This window comes from Hippocampus bargibanti, linkage group LG16 (assembly GCF_051943395.1).
Source record: "Hippocampus bargibanti isolate YZ-2025 linkage group LG16, ASM5194339v1, whole genome shotgun sequence".
NCBI classification, from domain to species: Eukaryota; Metazoa; Chordata; class Actinopteri; order Syngnathiformes; family Syngnathidae; genus Hippocampus; species Hippocampus bargibanti.
This window is the reverse complement of record NC_142749.1, coordinates 1,920,209-1,943,504: the sequence shown is the minus strand read 5'-3', so window position 1 is coordinate 1,943,504 and position 23,296 is coordinate 1,920,209. Positions and strand designations below refer to the sequence as shown.

General features: G+C 41.4%; 1 protein-coding gene across 3 annotated transcripts in view; it reads left to right on the top strand.

The window, feature by feature from the left end:
- The window catches only part of hlcs (holocarboxylase synthetase (biotin-(proprionyl-CoA-carboxylase (ATP-hydrolysing)) ligase)), a 73,173-nt gene that overhangs the window by 22,554 nt on the left and 27,323 nt on the right, over positions 1 to 23,296 (top strand). Inside the window, exons 5-8 of one of the 3 annotated variants that reach the window (XR_016117846.1) lie at positions 4,284 to 4,564; positions 10,082 to 10,149; positions 21,023 to 21,183; positions 22,929 to 23,110. Coding sequence is in view for 1 of the 3 variants with exons in the window: in XM_089016989.1 (XP_088873115.1) it covers positions 4,284 to 4,564; positions 10,082 to 10,149; positions 21,023 to 21,183 (510 nt within the window). In the remaining 2 variants the exon portion in view is untranslated. Of the gene's footprint in view, positions 1 to 4,283; positions 4,565 to 10,081; positions 10,150 to 21,022; positions 21,184 to 22,928; positions 23,115 to 23,296 lie in introns of all 3 variants that reach the window. The other 2 variants (XR_016117847.1, XM_089016989.1) reach the window with 2 other exon arrangements.

Genomic DNA, 23,296 nt, shown 5'->3' with positions numbered 1-23,296 from the left:
TGTATATACATATTATTTCTCCAACTCTGATTTTTCTTTGATAGAGCGATTGGAACAGATACTTATTTGTGTATCTATATATGACCGGTCATTCTCTACTACCCTGGGAGGTGTATATATATATATACACAGTAAAGTCTCATTATATCATATTCTCGGGAGTTAGAAAAAATGTCGATATAACCGTACTGTCGATATATCCGTCCTGCGCCGAACTGCATTAACAAAAGCCGCCAAAAGAGGGCATCCAAGCGCCATATAAGAAACGGAGCTGGACATGCGCTCGCCATTTTGTGCTTTTTTTTGGGGGGGGGGTGAGAGATGTTCCCCCAATTTTGCCTCAAAATGGCACATATAATTCTTTAATCGATTGCAAACACGTATGCTTTCTTCTTCAAAACTACAGTGTATTTGAATCATATTCATAACTGGATGTGTAACAAGAAAGCATATTATCCGAATCTGAAGCCGTTGTTTGGATTCACAAGCAATGCAAGACATCTTGGCGTGAAGTCATTTTTATTGGTGTTTTGCATTTGAATAAAAAGTGACATCGGTTGTCCTTTAATACACAGTATGGAATGTTAATAATTTTCAAAATCATCACGCTTCAGCAGACAAAACAAGAAACAGTGTTGCAAAAAACGATTGCATTAATATACAGTACGGTGGGCATGTACATAACACAACAGGGAAACTGCAACGCTTACATCTTACTGTATTATGTATGCCATTAAAAAAAGTCATCAATCTTCTTCTGCTTCCCATTTTTACCTTTTAACACAAACACTTCAATCTCGTCTGCTGCACACGAGCTAGCTTCTGAAAATGAAAATGGCTCTGTTAGACGGGAGCTGGTCACGTAACAAACTCAAGTCACGTGACCAAGTCGACCAATGGCGCGACCGATGGCGTGTATCGATATAAACATAGCAAAATGGCCGGCGGGAGATGAAAAAGAGCACAGTAGTAACCGGATTATCGTAATAACCATGAATCGTACTAAACGGAACTAATTATACATAAAAAAACTAGAAATTCGGCCGGGAAATGAATATACAGTAAAGTCTCGTTATATCGATATCGGATATATCGATAGTCCCTGTTATATCGATACTATTTCTATGCACGCACGGAGAAAATTACATGCAAACAGGGTCGGATATATCGATAGTCCCGGTTATATCGATATTTTTTCGGACTCCCTTGAATATCGATATAACGAGACTTTACTGTAGTATCGTAATAAGCTGTATTATCAATATAACCGATATCGATATAACGAGACTTTACTATATATATATATATATATATATATATATATATATATATATATATATATATATATATATATATATATATATAAAGCCCCTACACGGGATGTACCACCGAACCATAGCAGAAGTGGCTGATCTCAAGAAGTCCTATCAGTGGCTAGAGAGGGCTGGCCTAAAGGACAGCACAGAGGCACTCATCCTGGCTGCCCAAGAACAGGCCCTGAACACCAGAGCCATAGAGGCAAGGATATACCACACCAGACAAGACCCAAGGTGTAGGTTGTGCAAAGAGGCACCTGAGACAATCCAACACGTAACTGCAGGGTGTAAGATGCTGGCAGGGAAAGCCTACATGGAGCGCCATAACCAGGTGGCTGGCATAGTCTACCGAAACATCTGTGCGGAGTATGGACTGGAAACCCCAAGGTCAAAATGGGAAACACCTCCCAAGGTGGTGGAGAATGACCGAGCAAAAATCCTGTGGGACTTCCAGATACAGACTGACAAGATGGTAATGGCCAACCAACCAGATATCGTGGTCATAGATAAAGGGGAAAGGAAAGCCGTTGTCGTGGATGTAGCGGTCCCGAGTGATGGGAACATCAGAAAGAAGGAACATGAGAAAATCGAGAAATACCAAGGGCTCAGAGAGGAGCTGGAGAGAGCCTGGAAGGTAAAGGTGACAGTCGTGCCTGTGGTGGTCGGAGCACTTGGGGCAGTTACCCCCAAACTCGACGAGTGGTTGCAACAGATCCCGGGAACAACATCGGATATCTCGGTCCAGAAAAGCGCAGTGCTGGGAACAGCACGGATACTGCGCAGAACCCTCAAGCTTCCTGGCCTCTGGTAGAGGACCCGAGCTGAAATGGGGACAGACACCACCCATGGTGGGTGAGACGAGGATTTTTATATATATGTACATATATATATATGTATATATATATATATATATATATATATGTATATATGTACATATATATATGTATCGTTATATCGATATTCTCGGGAGTTAGAAAAAATGTCGATATAACCGTACTGTCGATATATCCGTCCTGCGCCGAACTGCATTAACAAAAGCCGCCCAAAGAGGGCATCCAAGCGCCATATAAGAAATGGAGCTGGCCATGAGCTCGCCATATTGTGCCTCTTTTTGTTTTTTTGTTTTTTTTGGGTGAGAGATGTTCCCCCAATGTTGCTTCAAAATGGCACATATAATTCTTTGATCGATTGCAAATCTATTGCAAACATGTATGCTTTGCAAAGAGGCACCTGAGACATTCCAACACATAACTGCAGGGTATAAGATGCTTGCAGGGAAAGCCTACATGTAGCACCATAACCAGGTCGCTGGCATAGTCTACCGAAACATTTGTGCGGAGTATGAACTGGAAACCACAAGGTCAAAATGGGAAACACCTCCCAAGGTAGTAGAGAATGACCGAGCAAAGATCTTGTGGGACTAATATATAGGAAGATTTATTAAGAGACAACACAAAGCGCTGGTCCCAAAAAGAGGACCAGGGGAATAATCGAAAATAAAGAATACCAAAAACGACGAGTCGGTGGGCAAAGTGAAACCCGACCCGCATACTACGCCAATGCCGAAAAGCAACTCGCACACGGTGGTTCAGAAAAGGATCAATCCTGAAAGATAATACTACTTATGGGATATGGGGGGGACCTCGGGCCTGGTAAAACATGAGCACAGATGACATAGAAAGTCCAGGGTAATGCAAAATAATAATACAGTTTGACAGAGTCCCGTTTTAGTATCCGATGTCCTGATGAAGGAATTGACAGCAGGCGGTGGAAGTGGGGAGGCACGGCCCAGCCCCCTAGCTGTCAATCCGAACGTGACAATACTGAACAAGTAGGATGTTTATTTGCCGGATCACCGAGAGCAACCACATCTCTCAGCATTGTACAAGAACAATTTTTTTATCGCTGTCAAAGGACCATATGTAGCGGTGTGGCTCGGTTGCCAGATCCGCTCAACATTCAGCATTATGTCTCATTTATCTTAACAGAGAATATTACAGAATCGCAGACAATGAGGATTCAAAATAACTATTTCTTAACAAACACGTACAACAATTTGCTCCAGCCAGACAGCATCTCACTCGCACAGCAATGAGGGGTGGGGGTGTCCACTGACGCCGAGGCGGGTGGGCATCGGTGCTAGAGCGGGTGAGATCGCTTCTACGCAAACGCCACGTCGGCGCCATCGCCTCTTTGAGACATTTCATTCTGCTTTGCGACGAGGTGGCGAGTTGGCCGAGTCGGCGTTGCAGACGGCCCCTGGGTCGGGCGGCACGTCGGCGTGGGGTACAGTCGGGGAGAGGGCAACTGGTAGAACTTTTTTTGCTTCGGCATCCGAGCGTGTATTGTTGGGTGACCTCTTCTGGTTTCTCCGTTATCAGGGAGAGCAATATTTCAACAGTGCGCATGTGTGGGAAGCCGTGCGTATTTGGGTCAGCAGAAAGCGTGTGCGCCGACACAGTAATGAAAGTCGATAATATGAAATGTAAAATGATAAAAATGACACTAAAAAGTATAAAATTTTTAAATGAACTGTCAACATTTTGGTATATAATAGTATTCAATCGAAAATGTTGCTGTTTTTCGACATTTCGATTTACGACCGTTTGACTTACGACTGTTTTGTCGGAACGGAACCCGGTCGTAAGTCTGATGTTACCTGTAATTATAAACACACACACACTTTGCGATTTTGTTAATCTATTCTCGGTGGTTTTGGTCCCCATTAATCGCAAAAAATGAGGGATTACTGTATCATTCTGATGACGATGAAGTTCATCCTGAAATATTTGTGTATTTGCCTCACCCACCTCCCCAATTAACTATCCTCCAGTCATGGTTATGAAAAAGAAAAGTAGCAATCCTCTCACATGTAAAAATGTAGTCTTGAAATTGTATATTATTAAAAACTGTATGTATAAACTACTGATAGTACGTTTGTTTTCTTGTCCTATGTCTTTACCACAGGAGGCTAAAGATAAATTTCTTCAGTTCCTAGATACTCATGTAAATGAAGACGGCCTTCTCATGATCTCAAAGGCATCGCTGAGGGTCACGCACAATTCTGAACTACGAGATGATGCTTTTGTGCATGACATGTTTCTTTCACTCTTCACCAATTGTCCTGAGTCACTGACCTGGGACAAGTTCTGCTTGGATACCTACTGTCATTACCTAACAACCGTTTTGCTGGGGCATACTTTGCTCTATGCTGAGGTTGTTTCATCTACCATGGATCTAGTTGAAGGGTAACATTTTTTTTCTCATCTCAAACATGGTTTGTATTGATCTTTACAAAAGATGTGGGTGTGGGAAGCCATGCAATGCTGGGGCTGTGTTAGGATACTGTGAATATCATTTTCTTTTGACAAATTCTCAACCTCAGAGTAACAATACAGGCACATACATATATTGTCATTTCAGCAGAAGGGGAGCGACTGTAAACCCAATAACGCCTTACGTCTGTGTAAGCTCTCAGTCGTACAGGAGTGGTCCATCGATAAAAAGGGTACTTCAGCCGTCATCTGTACTTTTTTGAAGGTGTCGGATGTTTCGCTTCTTATCCAAGATGCTTCCTCACCGAACTAAATAACGCCTTAATTCGCATGTCTTCATTATTAGTTCTGCTCATAAGTTCTTGTTCAGCTAAATCTACAATGTATTTCTCCAAATAATGTGGAAAACATTGCATCTACCTATTTGTTCTAGCATACGATAGCAGCAATTTTTGGGTGTTTCACACTTGCAAGTTAATTCTGATTATTCAGCTGAACTTGCCAAAAACACCATGCATACTATTTTGTTTTTAAATAGTAAGTTGCCACGAAAAAAAAAGCCCCTTTCTTCATTGCTGTGTTCTTTTTATATTTATCACACATGTGGATTTCTCTTTCTTTTGGTTTAGGCTTTTCCCATCAGAGGTCACTAAAGCGAATCAGTTGCCTCCATCTAACCCTGTTCTATGCTGTTCTATGCATTTTTTACCGCACCGGCTACCTCATGTCCTCGTTCACAACCTCCATAAATCTCCTCTTTGTTCTTCCTCTGGGCCTCCTGCCTGATAATTAATGGCTCAGCATCATTCTCCAAATATATCCACTCTCTCTCCTCTAGACACATCCAAGCCCTCTCAGTCTGGCGTCTATGATGTTCCCTCCAAAACATCTGAGTTGTCCCACTCATTCCTGATTCCATCCAACCTGGTCACTTCCAAAAAAAACTCAATACGTTCATCTCTGCTGTCTCCAACTTCTGCCTCCTGTATTTTCTTCAGTGGTACTGTCTCCCGTCAAAACAGCATGGCTGGTCTCACCACAGCTTTATTTCCTTTCGTCTTAGCTGAAACTCACACATCACACTTAACACTTTCCCCCAGTCGTTCCCTCCTGCCTGTACATGATTCTTCACCTCTTTTCCACACTCTCCATTGCTCTGGACAGTTGAGTTAAAGTATAGTGATACCTCAGGTTACGAAGGTTTTAGCTCATGAACTTACGAACGTTAAATTTGCAAGAATATAATCTTTCCATAAAAACTATTTTTTGGGAATCACGAGACGGTTCTTGGAGCTCCTGAAATGGCAGCCGCCTTTTTTCCCTCTATTCCCCACACATGATTGGTCAAGATCCGTTGTAGAGTAAGGAGGGGACATACGCAGCAGGACACATGCAGAAGTGACGGGAGGGAGGCCATACAGAAACAGAAAACACACACACACACACACGAAAGGGAGATGACAGAGCTCGAAACAAAAAAACAAAAGTGAGAAAAAAGACATAAGTGAAATGGTGAGAAATTGGATAGAAAACACAGTGAAATTTGGACTCGTTTCAACTTTATTGACAGTTCAAAGGCAGAGTGTAGACTGCATGGTTAAAATATCCCATCAATCAGGCTCCACGAATAACCCACACAAGCCATCTGTACAATTTGAAGAGAACATACAAGCAACGGATCCAGCTATTAATGAAGTTTCTAGTGTGTCTGCCTGCATCTGTTGCTGTTGCAATATCACAACTTCTAAGATGTACAACCCAGAGCTCCTTGAGACACTTTATGCAAAAAGCTATCTGTTCCATCAAGCCATCAACGACCACCACAAAAGTAAATAAAATGACTATTACAAAGTACAGTTTATTTCTTTAATTACAATACCTTAGCACATTTATTATACCTACAATACAGTATATTGTGTGTAGTTTTAATGCTTATTTAGTTGAAAATTATGTTTTCTGGGGACCTGAGAACAGATTATTGTCATTTTAATGGCTTACTATGGGAAATTAATGTTTGGAATACACACTTTTCACCTTACACTTTCTGGGAACCAATTAAATTCCAAAGCCAAGGTATCACTGTTGTGCTGTCGGGGTCAACAGCGCCACGCGTTGGTCGCTAACCAGAACGTGACAAAAAGACTGCCCATGCAATTGTACAACAGTGTCTGGTGAGGTTTTTACAGATAAACCTGGCTCTCCAATTTGATAACAGGCTTTCACCACCAGACCGCATTCGGAGAAACAAGCTGGCTGCAATCAAAGACCTCTAGACCACATAGAGCAACCGCCTCCTCAAGCTGTTCAACCCAGGGTGGGACACATGCATTGATGAGCAACATTTTAGAGTTCTCACTTCATTGAAGATATGTCCTTCAAACCTGCAAAATATGTTGATGGTTGAAGATTCTTCACCTCTTTTCCACACTCTCCATTGCTCTGGACAGTTGACCCCAAGTACTTAAAATCCTCCACCTTCTTTATTTCTTCTCCCTGTGGCATCACTCTTGCACTTGGATCCCTCTCATTCACACACACATATATTCCGTCTTGCTGCGACTGATCTTCATTCCTCTCCTTTCCAGGGCATATCTCCACATCTCTAGTTTCTCCGCCACCTGTTCCCTGTTCTCGCTACAGATAGCAATATCATTTGCAAATATCATGGTCCAAGGAGTTTCTTGTCTAACATCGTCTGTCAGCCTGTCCATAACCATAGCAATTAAGAAGGGGCTCAGAGCTGACCCCTGGTGGAGTCCCACCTCCACCTTGAATTCCTCAGTCACACCGTTTTCCACCAGCAACTTGTATGTCAACAGCGCCAATGACGGTTGTTGTTCACCCAGGCCTTGACCAATTATTTATCTTTTTATTTTTTTAGTCCTTTGAGGCAAAATTGCACATGTGGATCTGTCATTGGCGCCTCTTTGCCCTCAGGCTTTGATTATATCAACAGCTAAGAGCATTTGAACCGGTAGTTAGTTCAAAGAAGCCACCAAACTTCAGTCGGTTAGACTGATGGGGGGCAAACTTTGGCCCTGGGGCGATATTCAATTTAACAAGTTGGCCTGGTCAGCACAAAAGTAAATAAAAAAGCATTTTGTAAGGGATTGTATCAAGCAAAAAGAAAAAATAATGAAAGGATTAACATATTACATTCAGAATCACAAAGCCTTTAATCGTCCCACAATGGGGACATTTGCAGTCCACAGCAGCAATTTGAAAGGGGATGGGCGGTAAAAGGATAAAAAAACAGGACATTCTAATCATAATAAAAAGACTGAGGTGTATATTGTAACTGCAAAAATATTACCTAAAAAACTGTAAATATTGCAAGTAGCAAAGAAAATATAAGGTGGCTGTGCTATTTACAGTACAATAGTCCAGTTTTTTTTCCATGTGATTATTAAGAAGCCTGACAGCAGTCGGTAGGAACAAGCGGCGGTACCTCTCCTTCGGGTGTAATAGTCTCTGGTTGAAGGAGCTACCCAGTGCTGTCAGGGTGACAATATACAGTATTTCATACATTTTTTTCCCCAATGCATCAATTTGCTAAATCTATTGTGATTCTTAGAACAGATCAGTCAGCTGGGATCTGTTGGGTGTTTTGTTCATTTTCATCACACTTAGTTTTTTTTCAAACTCACACACATACACACACACACACATGCAACACACACGCACACACACACACACACACACACACACACACACACACACACACACACACACACACACACACACACACACACACACACACACACACACACACACACGTCGAGTCAAATAACACAAGCATCTGTGCCATCGTCTGGATTTAATGAGGAATAGACACCATCCAGTTAAAGAGACATGAACTTCTCCTTTAACATTATGTCAAATTGGAGATGATAATGATAATTATAATGATAATGATAATGATACATTGAATATGCAAGTGCCTATCAAAGCACCCAAGTACACTTTACAATTAAAAGAAGAATAAACACCAGAACAATAAAACCATAAACAAAATGCACAATAATAAAAGACCTGATTAAACTAACCTGCAAATGCAATTTTAAACAGAGGGTTTAATTTTTTTAGATTTGAAAGTGGGAAGAGAGTCTATCTTTCGGAAGTGAGTTCCAGAGTTTGGGAGCAGAGCAATTCACACTTATATCTCGGGACAATTCGTGTATATATATATATATATATATATATATATATATATATATATATATATATATATATATATATATATATATATATATATTAGCAATTGAAATGTACATTTCTCCACTGTGAGACTAATAAAGGCATATCCAATCCAATCCAATTAGTCACTTTCACACTTATATCTCGGGACAATTTGTGTGTGTATATATATATATATATATATATATATATATATATATATTCAAAAATCACAAACCCAATCTATGTAATAAAAACAATCATCCATCCATTTTCCAGATCCTCATTAATCCTTAATCCTCATTCAGGTTGCGGGGAGTGCTAGAGCCTATCCCAGACATCTTTGCGCAGTCGGCGGGGGATACTCACACCTCGGGACGATTATTCAATCAGCCTGCCATCTATGTTTTTGGAATGTGGGACGAAACCGGAGGACCCAGAAAAAAATCCATTTACATTACCAATGTGTGTGGCTCAGGGACCAAAGTTTGCAGACTCCACACAGATGTTTTGTGTATTGATATCTTAACTAACTGAGCCATTAAAACACACTGAATGGGGGTTTAAAAAATACTCTGCGTAAAGATCTAAAGACACCCACTGACCATCCATATCATTTCCACACACGTTTCATGCTGCATTGTTTGTGATGCATTATTTTCAGTGAGTTACACACAGTCCTGTATTATTGTGATGCCGTCATCGGTACAGCCTACAAAACCATGCTGCAAACCATTAAAACATGTCCCATAATTCTTTTGCTGACAAATCTCTCATACTATCTTCACTTAGTTTTAAAGCTGTAAGTACCCCGTACAAAGTGTTACCCATTTGAGCATGTTAACTCATTCACTGACATTCCAGAATTTATTCGAAAATTTAAAAGCATGACATGGAGTGCCATTCCCAAATTTGTGCAGGTTTTGTTTTTCCTTGGAGGCCATTCATTTCAAGCTTTGGTCAGACCTCTGGCAATGTGTTTCTCTCCCACAAGTGGGCAGCATTTACCTTTTGCACAGCCGCCCCCACTTTCAATGCTGATAACTCTACAACCAGGTAACCTCGAAATAAGCTTTTTTTCTGACGAAAGAAGAGAGTCTGAGGTTTCTTGCACTGCATTAAATGTTTTATGTAGTCTTGAAACACAATATGGGTCCTGCAATTTGAGTGAAAATGACAGTGGACACATATTTGCACATCGTCTGGCAGTGAATGAGTTAAGTAACAAAGTAATTATTTGAAGGCATTGTTACTGTTTTCTCTTTTCAATTTTGTAGTTTTAATACCTTTTTCTAAACATTTGTCTCCTTCTAGACTAAATCTGCATTTACCAGAAGATGTTGGTTTAATAGTCATAGCTGCTCAACAAAGTCAGGGAAGAGGTCAGTGCTCCTGCATTGTACGTCTGCATACATATTGTATGTCACATGAAAGATATAAGTGAAATGTGCCTTGTATAAACACTTAACTGCGTGGTATTCTCTGTGATGAGCATCTTTGGCATATAGTACAAGTATACCATGGGTTCTCAGGTCAAATCAAGCATTTTTTAGGATATCTTCTGAAACAAAAAGGAACATAGGTACATTAATTTTATTTTTCAAAATTTCACTCCATTAATACAAAATAATATGTTTTTTTTCTACTTTCCATACAGATCAGGGGTGTCCAAAGTCAGTCCTCAAGGTTCGCTGTCCTGCATGTTTCCAGCTCTCTCAGCAGTAAAACGCCTTATTCAATTAGTTAAGAATATTCTAATGCTGCTTCATAGCTGATGAGCTGATCATCTGCATCAGTTATGTTGCAGCTAGGTGAGCTGGAAAACAGGCAGGATTCAAACAGGCTTTCCGGGCTGGACATGACTGATTTAGAGCATAATCCTAAAAAGAAACATAACAGCTGTTGAAAGAAAAAAATATATACATACTTGTATGTATGATTACCGGGGTTTCGGAAAAAGATAATCTGCCAAATAAAAAACAGTCATGTAGTTTATACATTGTAACAATAAAGAATGTAAAGAGTAATACAAGATCTTAGATCAGGGGTCTCCAGCCCTCGAGGGCCGTAGTCCGACATGTTTTCCAAGTCTCCCTGTTACAACGCAGCCTCAGGTGCGTTGCAACAGGGAGACTTGGAAAACATGTAGGACTATGGCCCTCGAGGGCTGGAGTTTGAGACCCCTGTCTTAGATGGTGAGCAAATGCCTGAAGAATAGAGACGAAGTGTACTAGTGCCCATTTTTAAGAACAAGGGAGATGTGCAGAGTTGTAATAACTACAGAGGAATAAAGTTGATGAGGCTTACAATGAAACTATGGGAAAGATTAGTTGAAGCTCGGCTAAGAGCAGAAGTGACGACGACAGATGCAGTATTTGTTTGAAAGATGGTGATAAAGAAGTACAGAGAAGGTCTGAAGGAATTGCATTGTGTCTTTGTCGATCTGGACAAAGCACATGACAGGGTGCCCATAGAAGAGCTGTGGTATTGCATGAGGAAGTCTGTAGTGACAGAAAAGTGTGTCAGATCATGTAGACAGTGGTAAGGTGTGCTGGTAGTGTGACTGTCGAATTCAAGGTGGAGGTGGGACTCCACCAGGGGTCAGCTATGAGCCCCTCCTTATTCGCTCGGGTGATGGACAGCCTGACAAGACAGGCAGACAACAATCTCCTTGGACCATGATGTTTGCCCATGACGTTTGCCCGCCACATCATTTTTTTCGGCCCGCGAAAGCAAATCAAACTTGTTAAATTCCATGATGATTGCTAAAATCTGAGCCAAAATTTCACATTTTTGGATGTCAACCACAATAAAAGTCATTATTCTTGACTTCAGATTTGAAAACGAGTTATTCATTAATTTGCTGTGTGCTCTATATGTAATATTTGAAGGGATTTAAACATTCTAATGGCTTCCCCAAATTCATAACGGCCCTCGAGAGGAAACCATAACTACAATGTGGCCCGCGGCAAAAAATTACTTTGACACCCCTGGCCTATGACATTGTAATCTGTAGCAAGAGCAGGGAACAGGTGGGGGAGAAACTAGAGAGGTGGAGGGATGCCGTGGAAAGGAGAGGAATGAAAATCAGTCGCAGGAAGACAGAATATATGTGTGTGAATGAGAGGGACCCATGGACAAGAGTGATGCTACTGCTAGAATAGATGAGGGTGGAGGATTTTAAGTACTTGTGGTCAACTGTCCAGAGCAACAGAGAGTGTGTGAAAGAGGTGAAGAAGCGTGTCCAGGCAGGCTTCCAAGAAATCATGGAAATATCAAATGAAAAAATAAGTTAAACAGTTTTATTTATTGAGTGATTTGTACTTTAAAGTTCTTTTCCAAGGCGGTCCGGTAGTCGAGTGGTTAGCACACCGGCTTCACAGTGCAGAGGTCACCGGTTCGCATCCCGGTCCGGCCTCCCTGTGTGGAGTTTGCATGTTCTCCCCGCACCCGCGTGGGTTTTCTCCGGGTCCTCCGGTTTCCTCCCACACTCCAAAAACATGCATGGCAGGCAGATTGACCACTCCAAATTGTCCCTAGGTGTGAGTGCGAGAGTGACTGTTGTATGTGTTTGTGTGCCCTGCGATTGGCTGGCAACCAATTCGGGGTGTCCCCCGCCTCGTGCCCGAAGACAGCTGAGATAGGCTCCAGCAACCCCCGCGACCCTAATGAGGAATAAGCGGAACGGAAAATGAGATGAGATGAGCCTCACCATGTATTGCAATGACGATGCTAACTGTGCTGGCTTTCTCTGCAGTGAGACCGCATTGCTGTCCCTCTGCATATCGCTAATAAAGTGTTCAAACACGTTTAGTATATGAACTAATTTTTTTACAGTTTAGCTGGTGTATATAATGTAGAGTCACTTTACATTATAAACACTGTCCAACAGTGTTTATTTTATTTTTATCAAAACTGTGTGCATAGGTGAGGCACACAGCTCTCCTGCATCATGACAGGGGGCGCTGGTGATTACAGAGATTCTTCTTGCGCCTCCTCGGCTGCTGAATAATAGAATTAGTTAGAGCAAGCTACAGTCAACAGCAAGTTAAGTGCAACCATCCAGTCATGTTTTCGTGTTGCTTGGCCTTATTTTTTATATATATATATATATATATATATATATATATATATATATATATATATACACACACACACACAGTAAAGTCTCGTTATATCGATGTTCTCGGGAGTCGGAATAAATGTCGATATAATCGTACTATCGATATATCCGATCCTGCACCGAACTGCATTAAAGAGGGGGCGGGGGGTACGTAAATGGGGGATCTTTGGTATGGCATGTAATTTTATCATTGGGTTCATGGATTGCGTATCTAACATGTTTTTTTGTACAGTAGTGAAGTGAAAAATAAAGTTGTGCATAAAATAAAAACGTCTTTACACTTTTTTAATGACTATTTCATTTGAAAAATTCACACGAAGCCACGAACGCCAGCATGTACAATCATATGAAAAACTGATTGTTGCAAGCAATAAAGATATCTAGATGCAACACAATTAAATACTGTACATGTCAGTGATGTGCGGTGAGGTTCATGGCTGGTGAGGCACTGACGTCATCATAGTCAGATTTACAAACATATGAACTCTACAGAGTAGTTTATTCACCATTTGATTGGCAACAGTTAACGTATTTTGTTTAAAATTTCATGTCAGCATTCTTTATATATACAAACTGTAGCATAGAAAAAAATAATTAAAAAAACGTTTTTATCGTGTTACCTTTACTTGTAAATGAAGTCCATGCGCTGCTCCTTCTGAAGAAAGGCATCGATAACTTCCTTGTAGAAGCCTTCCTTATCTTTCTTCAGTTTTAAAAGTCTCTCCGTCTCAACGGAGATCACTGCCAGTGAAGAAAGTCGTCCTTGATCAGTCCTGTTCCGACTGTGTTTTCAGTGCTGAGAATGACAATCTCGTCTACTTCTCCAGCAACAAATGGGCTGCACCGATCTCCTTTTTAATGTAATTTCTAATGACATCACCAGCTGCTTCAATTAAATCGTTCTGTATTCTGTTTCACAGGCTAGAAAATACAGTGGATGTCCCAAAATGACTCGCTAGCCTGTCATCTTTCTGAGCGAAAGCATGTAATAGTTCAACATAGTTGCCACGATTAGCAGAGCCTTTACTTTCATCATTTCCACGAAATGCCAGCTGTTGTTTGGCAAGGAAGCAGGTGGCATTGATGAGATCTTTTAAAATCTCCCGGTTCTCCTTTACCTTAGCATTGTGGATGCTGATGTTGAGTCTTCGCTCATTTTTGATGAGGCTCCGTTGTAAATTTTTCAGGTCGCAATATCCCACTTGAGTCCAGACATTGTCACAAATTGAGAACAGAAGGCAGGAAACGCAGAAAAGGCGGTTTCTTGCATCCACACAGCTAGCCTTTTCGTGTGTACCATTCCGCCTGAAAAGAACGAGTATTGTGTCCCGTTGTCTGAAGCAAACCTTTTAGCTCCGGTGTTGGTCTTCCTTTAATTATTACCTCCTGCTTCGATTGAAAGTCCAGTTTAGAAAATTCTTTCAATTTAGATATGTAATCCTCCATTCTGAAAATGAGGCCAAGCATCACGAAAAAATGACTGGAGGGTTGCACTTTACTTGCTAACTATTTACTGTAGCTTTCTGTCTCTAATTCTATTATTCTACAGACGTGGAGTCGGAAGTATCTCTGGAATCACAAGCGCCCCCTGTCATGAGGCGGGAGAATTGTGTGCCTCACCTACGCACAGAGTTTTGATAAAAATAAAACAAAATAAACACTGTAGTACAGTGTTTATAATGTACAATGACTCGACATTATATACACCAGCTAAACTGTAGAAATTTAGTTCATATACTAAACATGTTTGAACGCTTTAATAGCGATATGCAGAAGGACAGCAATGCGGTCTCACTGCAGAGCAAGCCAGCACAGTAAGCATAGTGATTGCGCAATCCATGTTGAGGCTCAGCCGGCTGCTGCCTCACCGCTCGTCTCTACTTAGTATTTGAACGGTAAATGTGAAAATTCAGCGATTTAAAAAAAAAAAAATACTAAAACAGTGAAGTTAAATGGACAAGAACTTTAAAGTACAAATCACTAAATACATATAACTGTTTAATTTATTTTTTCATTTGATATTTCCATGACAGCTTTCCATGATGACAGGTGAGGCACTGCCTCACCTGCCTCCCCTGACTGCACGTCACTGGTACATGGATGAAAAAAAACAAAACTGCAACGTTAACATCACTTACGTTGATGCCGCACGTCAAACTCTTTCGCGATGAAGGATTTGCTTGTTAGATAGTCCTCCACGGCCACGATTGCCTTGTACGTTGTTCGGATATCACAATTCTTCTATTAAATCCACGGTTTAATTGATTTCAAACAACAGTACTGTATATAAGCTATGCTGCTAGTTTTTTTTTAAATGTGCTCGCGTCGACAGGATAAACACGGAAGCTGGTTACGTGACAGGGGCTTGGGAGGACCTGACAACAGGGTTCGAGAGAGTGCCTAAATAGAATGCCGGCGCGCAGCTGTGACGTAACAACAGCTCTTGTTTGTATCTGGATGTGATAACGGCTACGTTTTATTATTAAAAAGACCGATCCGCGTTAAACAACGACTGTGCACATCATTTCCCATGCTGAGGAGCATTACAGTATGTTTCAGATGCTATTGCAGCAGTAATGAAAGCTGTGAGCTATCAACAGTCTCGGCCAATCGCTAGTTTTTTTATTGTGCTTGCGTCGACAGGATAAGCACGGAAGCTGGTCATGTGACAGGGGGATCTTTAATACAGTATGGAATGAAAACTAAACATTGTTGCAAAAAGGATTGCATCCATATACAGTAGTGGGCATGTACAGACACTAACACTGCAATAGGGAAACTGCAACGCTTACATCTTACTGTACATTATGTATTCATGTTTTGTCTGAGAACCGTGTTGCATCTGAAAGCCGCCAGTAGAGGGCACCCAGGTTCCATAGGACATAGTATACAGTACAGTACAGTAAATCTTTAATCGATTGCAAACATGTATGCTTTACTCTTTCTCTTCTGTATTTGAATCATATCCATAAATGGATGTGTAACAAGAAAGCATATTCTCCGAATCTGAAGCCATTGTTTGGATTCTCCAGCAATGCAAGACGTCTTGGCGTGACGTGAAGTCATTTTTATTGGTGTTTTGCATTTATCATACTGCGTGTTCTGATGTCAGTCAAGAAACAAAAAAGTGATGTTGATTGTCCTTTAATGCACAGTATGGAATGTACAGTTTCAAAATCATCACGCTTCAGCAGACAAAACAACAAACGTTGCAAAAAACGATTGCATTCATATACAGTACATGTACATAACACTGCAATTATGTATGCTATTTCAAAAAGTCATCAATCTTCTGCTTCCCATGTTTATATTTTAATATAAACACTTCCATCATGTTTAACGTTTCTAAAAAAACGGATGCATTTTCTACGGATTCAAAGAAAGATCGCATGTCCGCAGCACCTTGCAACGCTTTTGTCGTTGTTGCAATAGGTGTGCATTCAGTTGGTTCTTCTTCATCCTCATCATCATCATCACGGGAATCTCCTGGGGCATACTTGGCTTTGACTTCTGCTGTTAATATGCATAACATACGGCACAGATGACATTATGTAATGTCCTCTCGGACCCAGCATGCAAGGCACTTATAATGACTTTAACAAACATACAGTAATACAGTACAGTAAACATGAAACATGAAAACGTAAATTTGCCAGGAGAGGGGAGCTACATGTTCATGCGCCGCCATCTTGGGAAAAACAAACATGTACGACAACACAAAGACACAGAGTCATTCATTCTTCAGGACTTGCTGTACCTTTCGTTCCTTGTAGCGATTTAACCAGCATTTAAAGTCGTCATGGCCCAATTCTTTTGCAAGCGCTTCAGCCTTGGTCTGCAGCATCACTCCTGATACCGGGATGTTCTGTTTCCTCGCTTGCCTCATCCAGGTATCCACCGCGTCCTCAACATCAGGGCGCGCCGCCTTTCTCATCCTCTTTGAGCCAGGTCCGAAGTCCAGCGCTTCGTATGCCGTCTTTATTTTATCCTTACTCTTCAACCATGTTGACAAAGTATTTTGCGGCACGTCCTATTCCTTTGCAATAGAGGATTTGCTCCGTGTTTGATTCTCCTCAACAGCCATGATTGCCCTGTGCTTCGTTCCAAGATCACAATTCTTTCGTTTCGCCATTGTTGAAGACACACAAGCTGCCGTCTGAAAATGAAAATGGCGTCTGCACACGGGAGCTGGTCATGTAACCAAGACCAAGTCGACCAATGGCGCGACCGATGGCATGTATCGATATAAACATAGCAAAATGGCCGGCGGGAGATGAAAAGGAGCACCGTAGTAAGCGGATTATCGTAAAAACCACGAATCGTACTAAACGGAACTAATTATACATAAAAAGACTAGAAATGTGCACGGGAAATGAAAATAGTATCGTAATAAGCAGTATTATCAATATAAACGATATCGATATTACAAGACTTTACTGTATATGTAGCCACAAGGGGGCACAAGCAAGTGTCTTATTGTACCGGCCCCGGATAAATACAGAGGGTTGTGTCAGGAAGGGCATCCGACGTTAAAAAAATTGCCAAAACAAATATGCGAATCAAAACTCTGAATCCAGTACCGGATCGGTCGAGGCCCGGATTAACAACAGCTGCCATTGGTACTGTTGACCTTCAGGATGCCAGTGGAAAATGGACTACTGTTGGTCGAAGAAGGAGAGGATGGAGGTGTGCCCGGAGGAAAAGAGAGAAATGGAACGCCAAAAGTATAGAACTAAGAGTAGGAACTTTGAATGTAGGAACAATGACAGGTAAAGGTAGAGAGCTGGTTGACATGATGCGGAGAAGGAAAGTAGACATACTGTGTGTACAGGAGACCAGGTGGAACGGGAGCAAGGCTAGAAGCTGTTCTATCATGAAGTTGTTATCTAGAAGTTGTTGTATCATGGTGAAGACAAAAAGAGAAATGGAGTTGGGGTTATTGGATTGGATATGCCTTTATTAGTCTCACAGTGGAGTAATTTACATGTCACAGCAGCAAAGTGATGAAAGTAGAAAAACAAAATACATGAGCTGCTGGAAAGGCAGCCACTCTCGCGGCGCCGTCTTGAAGTCAAAATAACAAAAAAAAACCTAACAAATAATATGACAGCATAGAGACAATCTGACAAAACAAAGACACGGAGAGACGTGCATACTTCAGGACTTGCTGTACCCTCTTTGTGATGACATGAAGCAGTTCTAGATGAAAGAGGAGAGGATGAAAGCGTCTTTCCACCAGTGGATCAGGGACATCATGGTGGAATGTGCACGTCGACGACAACCTAAATGTTGAAAGCAAACACGCAGCTGTAGCATCCATTGACGAAAAGAGATGGTCTCACATCTCCTGTTCCACATAAATCTGCTTCAATTCCAAGCCGCAACAGTTCAACATACGCATCGGCGCTCTGCGCTGACGCTCCTTTCTTATCGCGGGTTCCTCAAGCCATGCATCCATCCAGCCGCAGACTGCCAACAGCACTGACCTTCCACTGAACAAAGCGGGGCTGTGAAGATGCTGCCCATTACAGGCGCAAAAAAGCACAACGGCCCCTATGGTGCCCAGCGATGGCAGTCGAATGGCTCCGACATTCCTCCCATTCAAAAACAGTACTGGCATATTCATGCTGCCGAAAAGGTGCAACCGCTCAGCACAGTCTCCTCCTTGATGAATGTCGTGGTCAAAAATGCTGTAAAACAATCTGTATCCGTTCCACACGATGCACAACAACACAAAGTGACAAAAGAAAACACAAAACAAGACAAAAACAACCAAAAAAAAGCAAGGCTCATGAGAGCACTTGCTGAGGCTGCCTACTCAGCCTACTCGGGCGCCATCTTGGACTTCTTATCTTAAAATACGAGTTTGTTAGGAATGTCGTAGAAGTATAAAGAGTATCAGATAGAATGATGAGTCTGAAGCTAGAAATTGAAGGCGTGATGTTCAATGTTGTTTGTGGGTATGCCCTACAAGTAGGATGTGAGCTGGCGGAAATTTTGGTTGGACTTTGATGAAGTCATACAGAACATCCAGAGAAGTGAGAGGGTTGTAATTGGTGGAGACTTCAATGGACATGCTGGCGCAGGAAACAAAGATGATGAGGAGGTGGTGGGCAGGTTTGGACTCCAGATGAGGAACGCTGAAGGACAGATGGTGATTGACTTTGTTAAGAGAATGGAAATGGCTATTATGAATACTTTCTTTCAGAAGAGACAGGAAAATAGGGTCAGAGACACAGGTCGGAAAAAAACGGAAGAAAGGTAGTGAAGGAGACTTTGTAGTGGAATGGGGAGGTGCAGGAGTGTATACAGAGAAAGAGGTTAGCAAAGAAGTGGGACACTGAAAGGACGGACAAGAGTAGATCAGCAGTATAACGAGATGCAGCGCATGGTTAAAGGTGGCAAAGGCCAAACAAGAGGCCTATGATGACTTATATGCTCGGCTGGACAGCAAGGAAGGTGAGACAGAGAGACAAAGATGGTAAGGACCTGCAGCAGGTTCGAGTGATTAAGGATAGAGATGGCAATGTATTAACAGGTGCCAGTAGTGTGATGGCAAGATGGAAAGAGTACTTTGAAGAATTGATGACTGAGGAAAATGAGAAGGAACAAAGAGTAGAAGACGTAACTGTTGTGGACCAAGACGTAGCAAACATTAGCGAGGATGAAGTGAGGAGGCCACTGAAGAGGATGAACGGGGGAAAGGCACTCGGGCCTGATGATTTACCAATCGAGGTATGGAAGTGTCTTGGACAGGTGGCGGTGGTGTTCCTGACTGAGTTATTCAACAAGATATTCGATGGTGAACAGATGCCTGAAGAATGGAGACGAAATGTACCCGTGCCCATTTTTAAGAACAAAGGAGATGTGCAGAGTTGTAGTAACTACAGAAGAATAAAGTTGATGAGCCATACAATGAAACCCTAGGAAAGAGTAGTTGAAGCTAGACTAAGAGCAGAAGTGAACGTTTGTGAGCAGCAGTATGGCTTCATGCCAAAAAAGAGTACGCAAGATGCAGTGTGAAGGTCAGAAGGAATTGCATTGTGTCTTTGTAGATCTGGAGAAAGCGTACGACAGGGTGCCCAGAGAAGAGCTGTGGTATTGCATGAGGAAGTCTGGAGTGACAGAAAAGTATGTCAGAGCGGTGCGAGACATGTATCATGACTGTAAGACAGTTGTGAGGTGTGCTGTCGGTGTGACGGAGGAATTCAAGGTGGAGGTGGGACTCCACCAGGGGTCAGCTCTGAGCCCCTTCTTATTTGCTATAGTGATGGACCGGTTGACAGACAATGTTAAACAAGAATCTCCTTGTACGATGATGTTTGCAGATGACATTGTGATCTGTAGCGAGAACGGGGAACAGGTGGTTGAGAAACTAGAGGTGTGGAGATATGCCCTGGAAAGGAGAGGAATGAAGATCAGTCGCAGCAAGACGGAATATATGTGTGTGAATGAGAGGGATCCAAGTGCAAGAGTGATGCTACAGGGAGAAGAGATAAAGAAAGTGGAGGATTTTCAGTACTTGGGGTCAACTGTCCAGAGCAATGGAGAGTGTGGAAAAGAGGTGTATATATATATATATATTCATATTCCTGTCTCTTCTGAAAGAAAGTATTCATAATAGCCATTTCCATTCTCTTAGCAAACTCAACCACCATCTGTCCATATATATATATATATATATATATATATATATATATATATATATATATATATATATATATATATCCCTCCATATATGTGTGTGTGTGTTTATATGTGTGTGTGTGTATATATATATAATATATATATATGTGTATGTGTGTGTGTATGTATATATATGTATGTATATATGTGTATGTATATATATATATATGTATATATATATATATATATATATATATATATATATATATATATATATATGTATGTATGTATGTATGTATGTATGTATGTATGTATGTATGTATGTATGTATGTATGTATGTATGTATGTATGTATGTATGTATGTGTGTGTGTGTGTGTGTGTGTGTGTGTGTGTGTGTGTGTGTGTGTGTGTGTGTGTGTGTGTGTGTGTGTGTGTGTGTGTGTGTGTGTGTGTGTGTGTGTGTATACCCATTTATTTTTAATCTCATTTTTTCATGTACTGCAGGGAGGGGAAAAAATGCCTGGCTGAGCCCTCTGGGTTGTGCCATGTTCACACTATGTGTCCAGATAAAGCTGAGTTCAAGGCTTGGACAGAGGATTTCCTTTCTGCAACACCTGGCCGCTCTTGCTGTGATTGAAGCTGTGCGTACACTTCCTGGATATGAGGTATCAATATACACATTATATTGCGTCAGATTTATCAACACTTGTGATATTATTATCATATGTACGCGTCCTGTTATTGGCCTGATTTACGAAAGATTTGCTGACGCAAAAATGGGCATATACTTGACTGCTCACGCCAACGGATGAGGAAGCTGATCGACTAAACTGCCGCGCCACAAATCGCTTCTGTCAAATTGGCAAAAATTGTGCACATAAATTTGGCAATACATCTGTGTAAGCTCTCAGTCGTACAGGAGTGGTCCATCGATGAGAAGGTTTCTTCAGCCGTCATCTCTACAAATTTGAAGGTTTTGGACATTCATGGTTGTGCTATGGGCTCACCAGTTTCACCCATAGTGGCTAATCTGTACATGGAAGAGATGGACAAACAGGCCCTCACATCCTTCCTGGGGACAAAACCTAGACACTAGTTTAGATATGTGGACGATACTTTTATCATAATTAAAAAACTAGATATTCAATCCTTCACAGATCACCTCAACTCGGTAGACATCAACATTAAATTTACCCGTGAGGACATTAAAGAGAACCAACTAGCCTTTTTGATTGTAAAGTAATTATAAAAGAGGACAGAGCGCTAAAAACAGAAGTCTTTAGGAAGGTTACGCACACTGACCAATACTTACTTTTCGATTCTAACCACCCTTTACAACACAAACTAGGAGTTATCAGAACCCTCCAGCATAGGGCTAAACTAATACCAACAAGCGTCGAAAGCAGAGAAAAGGAGTCAAAACATATCAGGAGATCAGTCACAAACTGTGGGTACCCTCAATGGTCATTTAACAAATGTCAAAAAGAAAGAATAGGGAATGAAACCAAAAATTCTGAAGATACAAAAAGGAGAGGAGTAGCAGTACCTTACATTGCAGGAGTTTCTGAAAAACTACAGTCCTTTGGCAACACATTCACACAAATTCCTACTTATTTCAAACCGATAAACACTTTAAAGCAAAAATTAGTGCATCCAAAAGATACGCTGCCAAATGAAAACCAAAGTAATGTAGTTTATTCAATACATCGTAAGAATGAAAATTGTAAAGAGCAGTACAATGGGGAGACTCAACAAATTCTCATCAAAAGACGTTATCAACATTGCAGGGATAATACTAGTGGGCCTCAATCAGCAGTACATATGCACCTAAAAGCTAGCAACCACTCATTTGACGACAATGAGGTTAAAATCTTAGCGAAAGAACACAGGTGGTTTGAAAGGGGAGTAAAAGAAGCGATTTTCATAAAACAACTAAATCCTTCTTTAAACCGATATGGTGGGGTGAGGTTCAATTTGGATCGTTCATACAATAGCCTGCTTCGGCAATATAGGATTAGCAATTCTGATGAGGTGATACCAGTTCAAATAGTGCAATCAGGCCAGTTGTTAGAACGATAGGAGCAGTGGAGGAGCTTCAAGGAGTAGTCCTCTGCTCCCCCCAACCTGAGAGCAGGGACCTAACTAAACTACCAGTAAGACTTTAGTTTGCTGACGAAGTTTCTTGGATAAGAAGAACGTCCGACACCTTCAAAGAAGTACAGATGACGGCTCAAGAAACCTTTTCATCAATGGTTGACTTAGCATAGCCGTGCTCGGCCACTAAATCGCACAAACACACACCTTGTTCGTGTTTTTCAATTATCTCCTTCTTCTCAGCGACAGTGATTTTATTTTGTGTCTTCTTGGGCTGAACACGAGCCTGTGGTGTTTTTTTTCGGTCCCATCATAGCAAAATTATCAGCAAAAAGCCCCAAGTAGGCGATCGACGTGTGCCTTCAATGAGAGGGGGTGTTGAAAGTAGCCCCGGCTGGAGCGCTGTTCGGTCGTGTGCTTCCGCCGAAGATCACTCCGCCAGATCCGAAGGTCGTGTGCTTTGGTTTTCTTCCACCGAAGATTACTCCACCAGCTGTGGTGGGTGTGTATTATGAAAATAGTGCGTATTATAACGCTTAATTTTCATAAATTTGATGTTCGTACGACGAAAACTTAAGTAAGTTGAGGTCTCACTGTATTTAATTACTGTGCCCGAAAAGCACTGCTACAGGTGGCAAGAAAATCTTTTATGTTCAAGTCAACATTTTTAATGCCACAAACAAC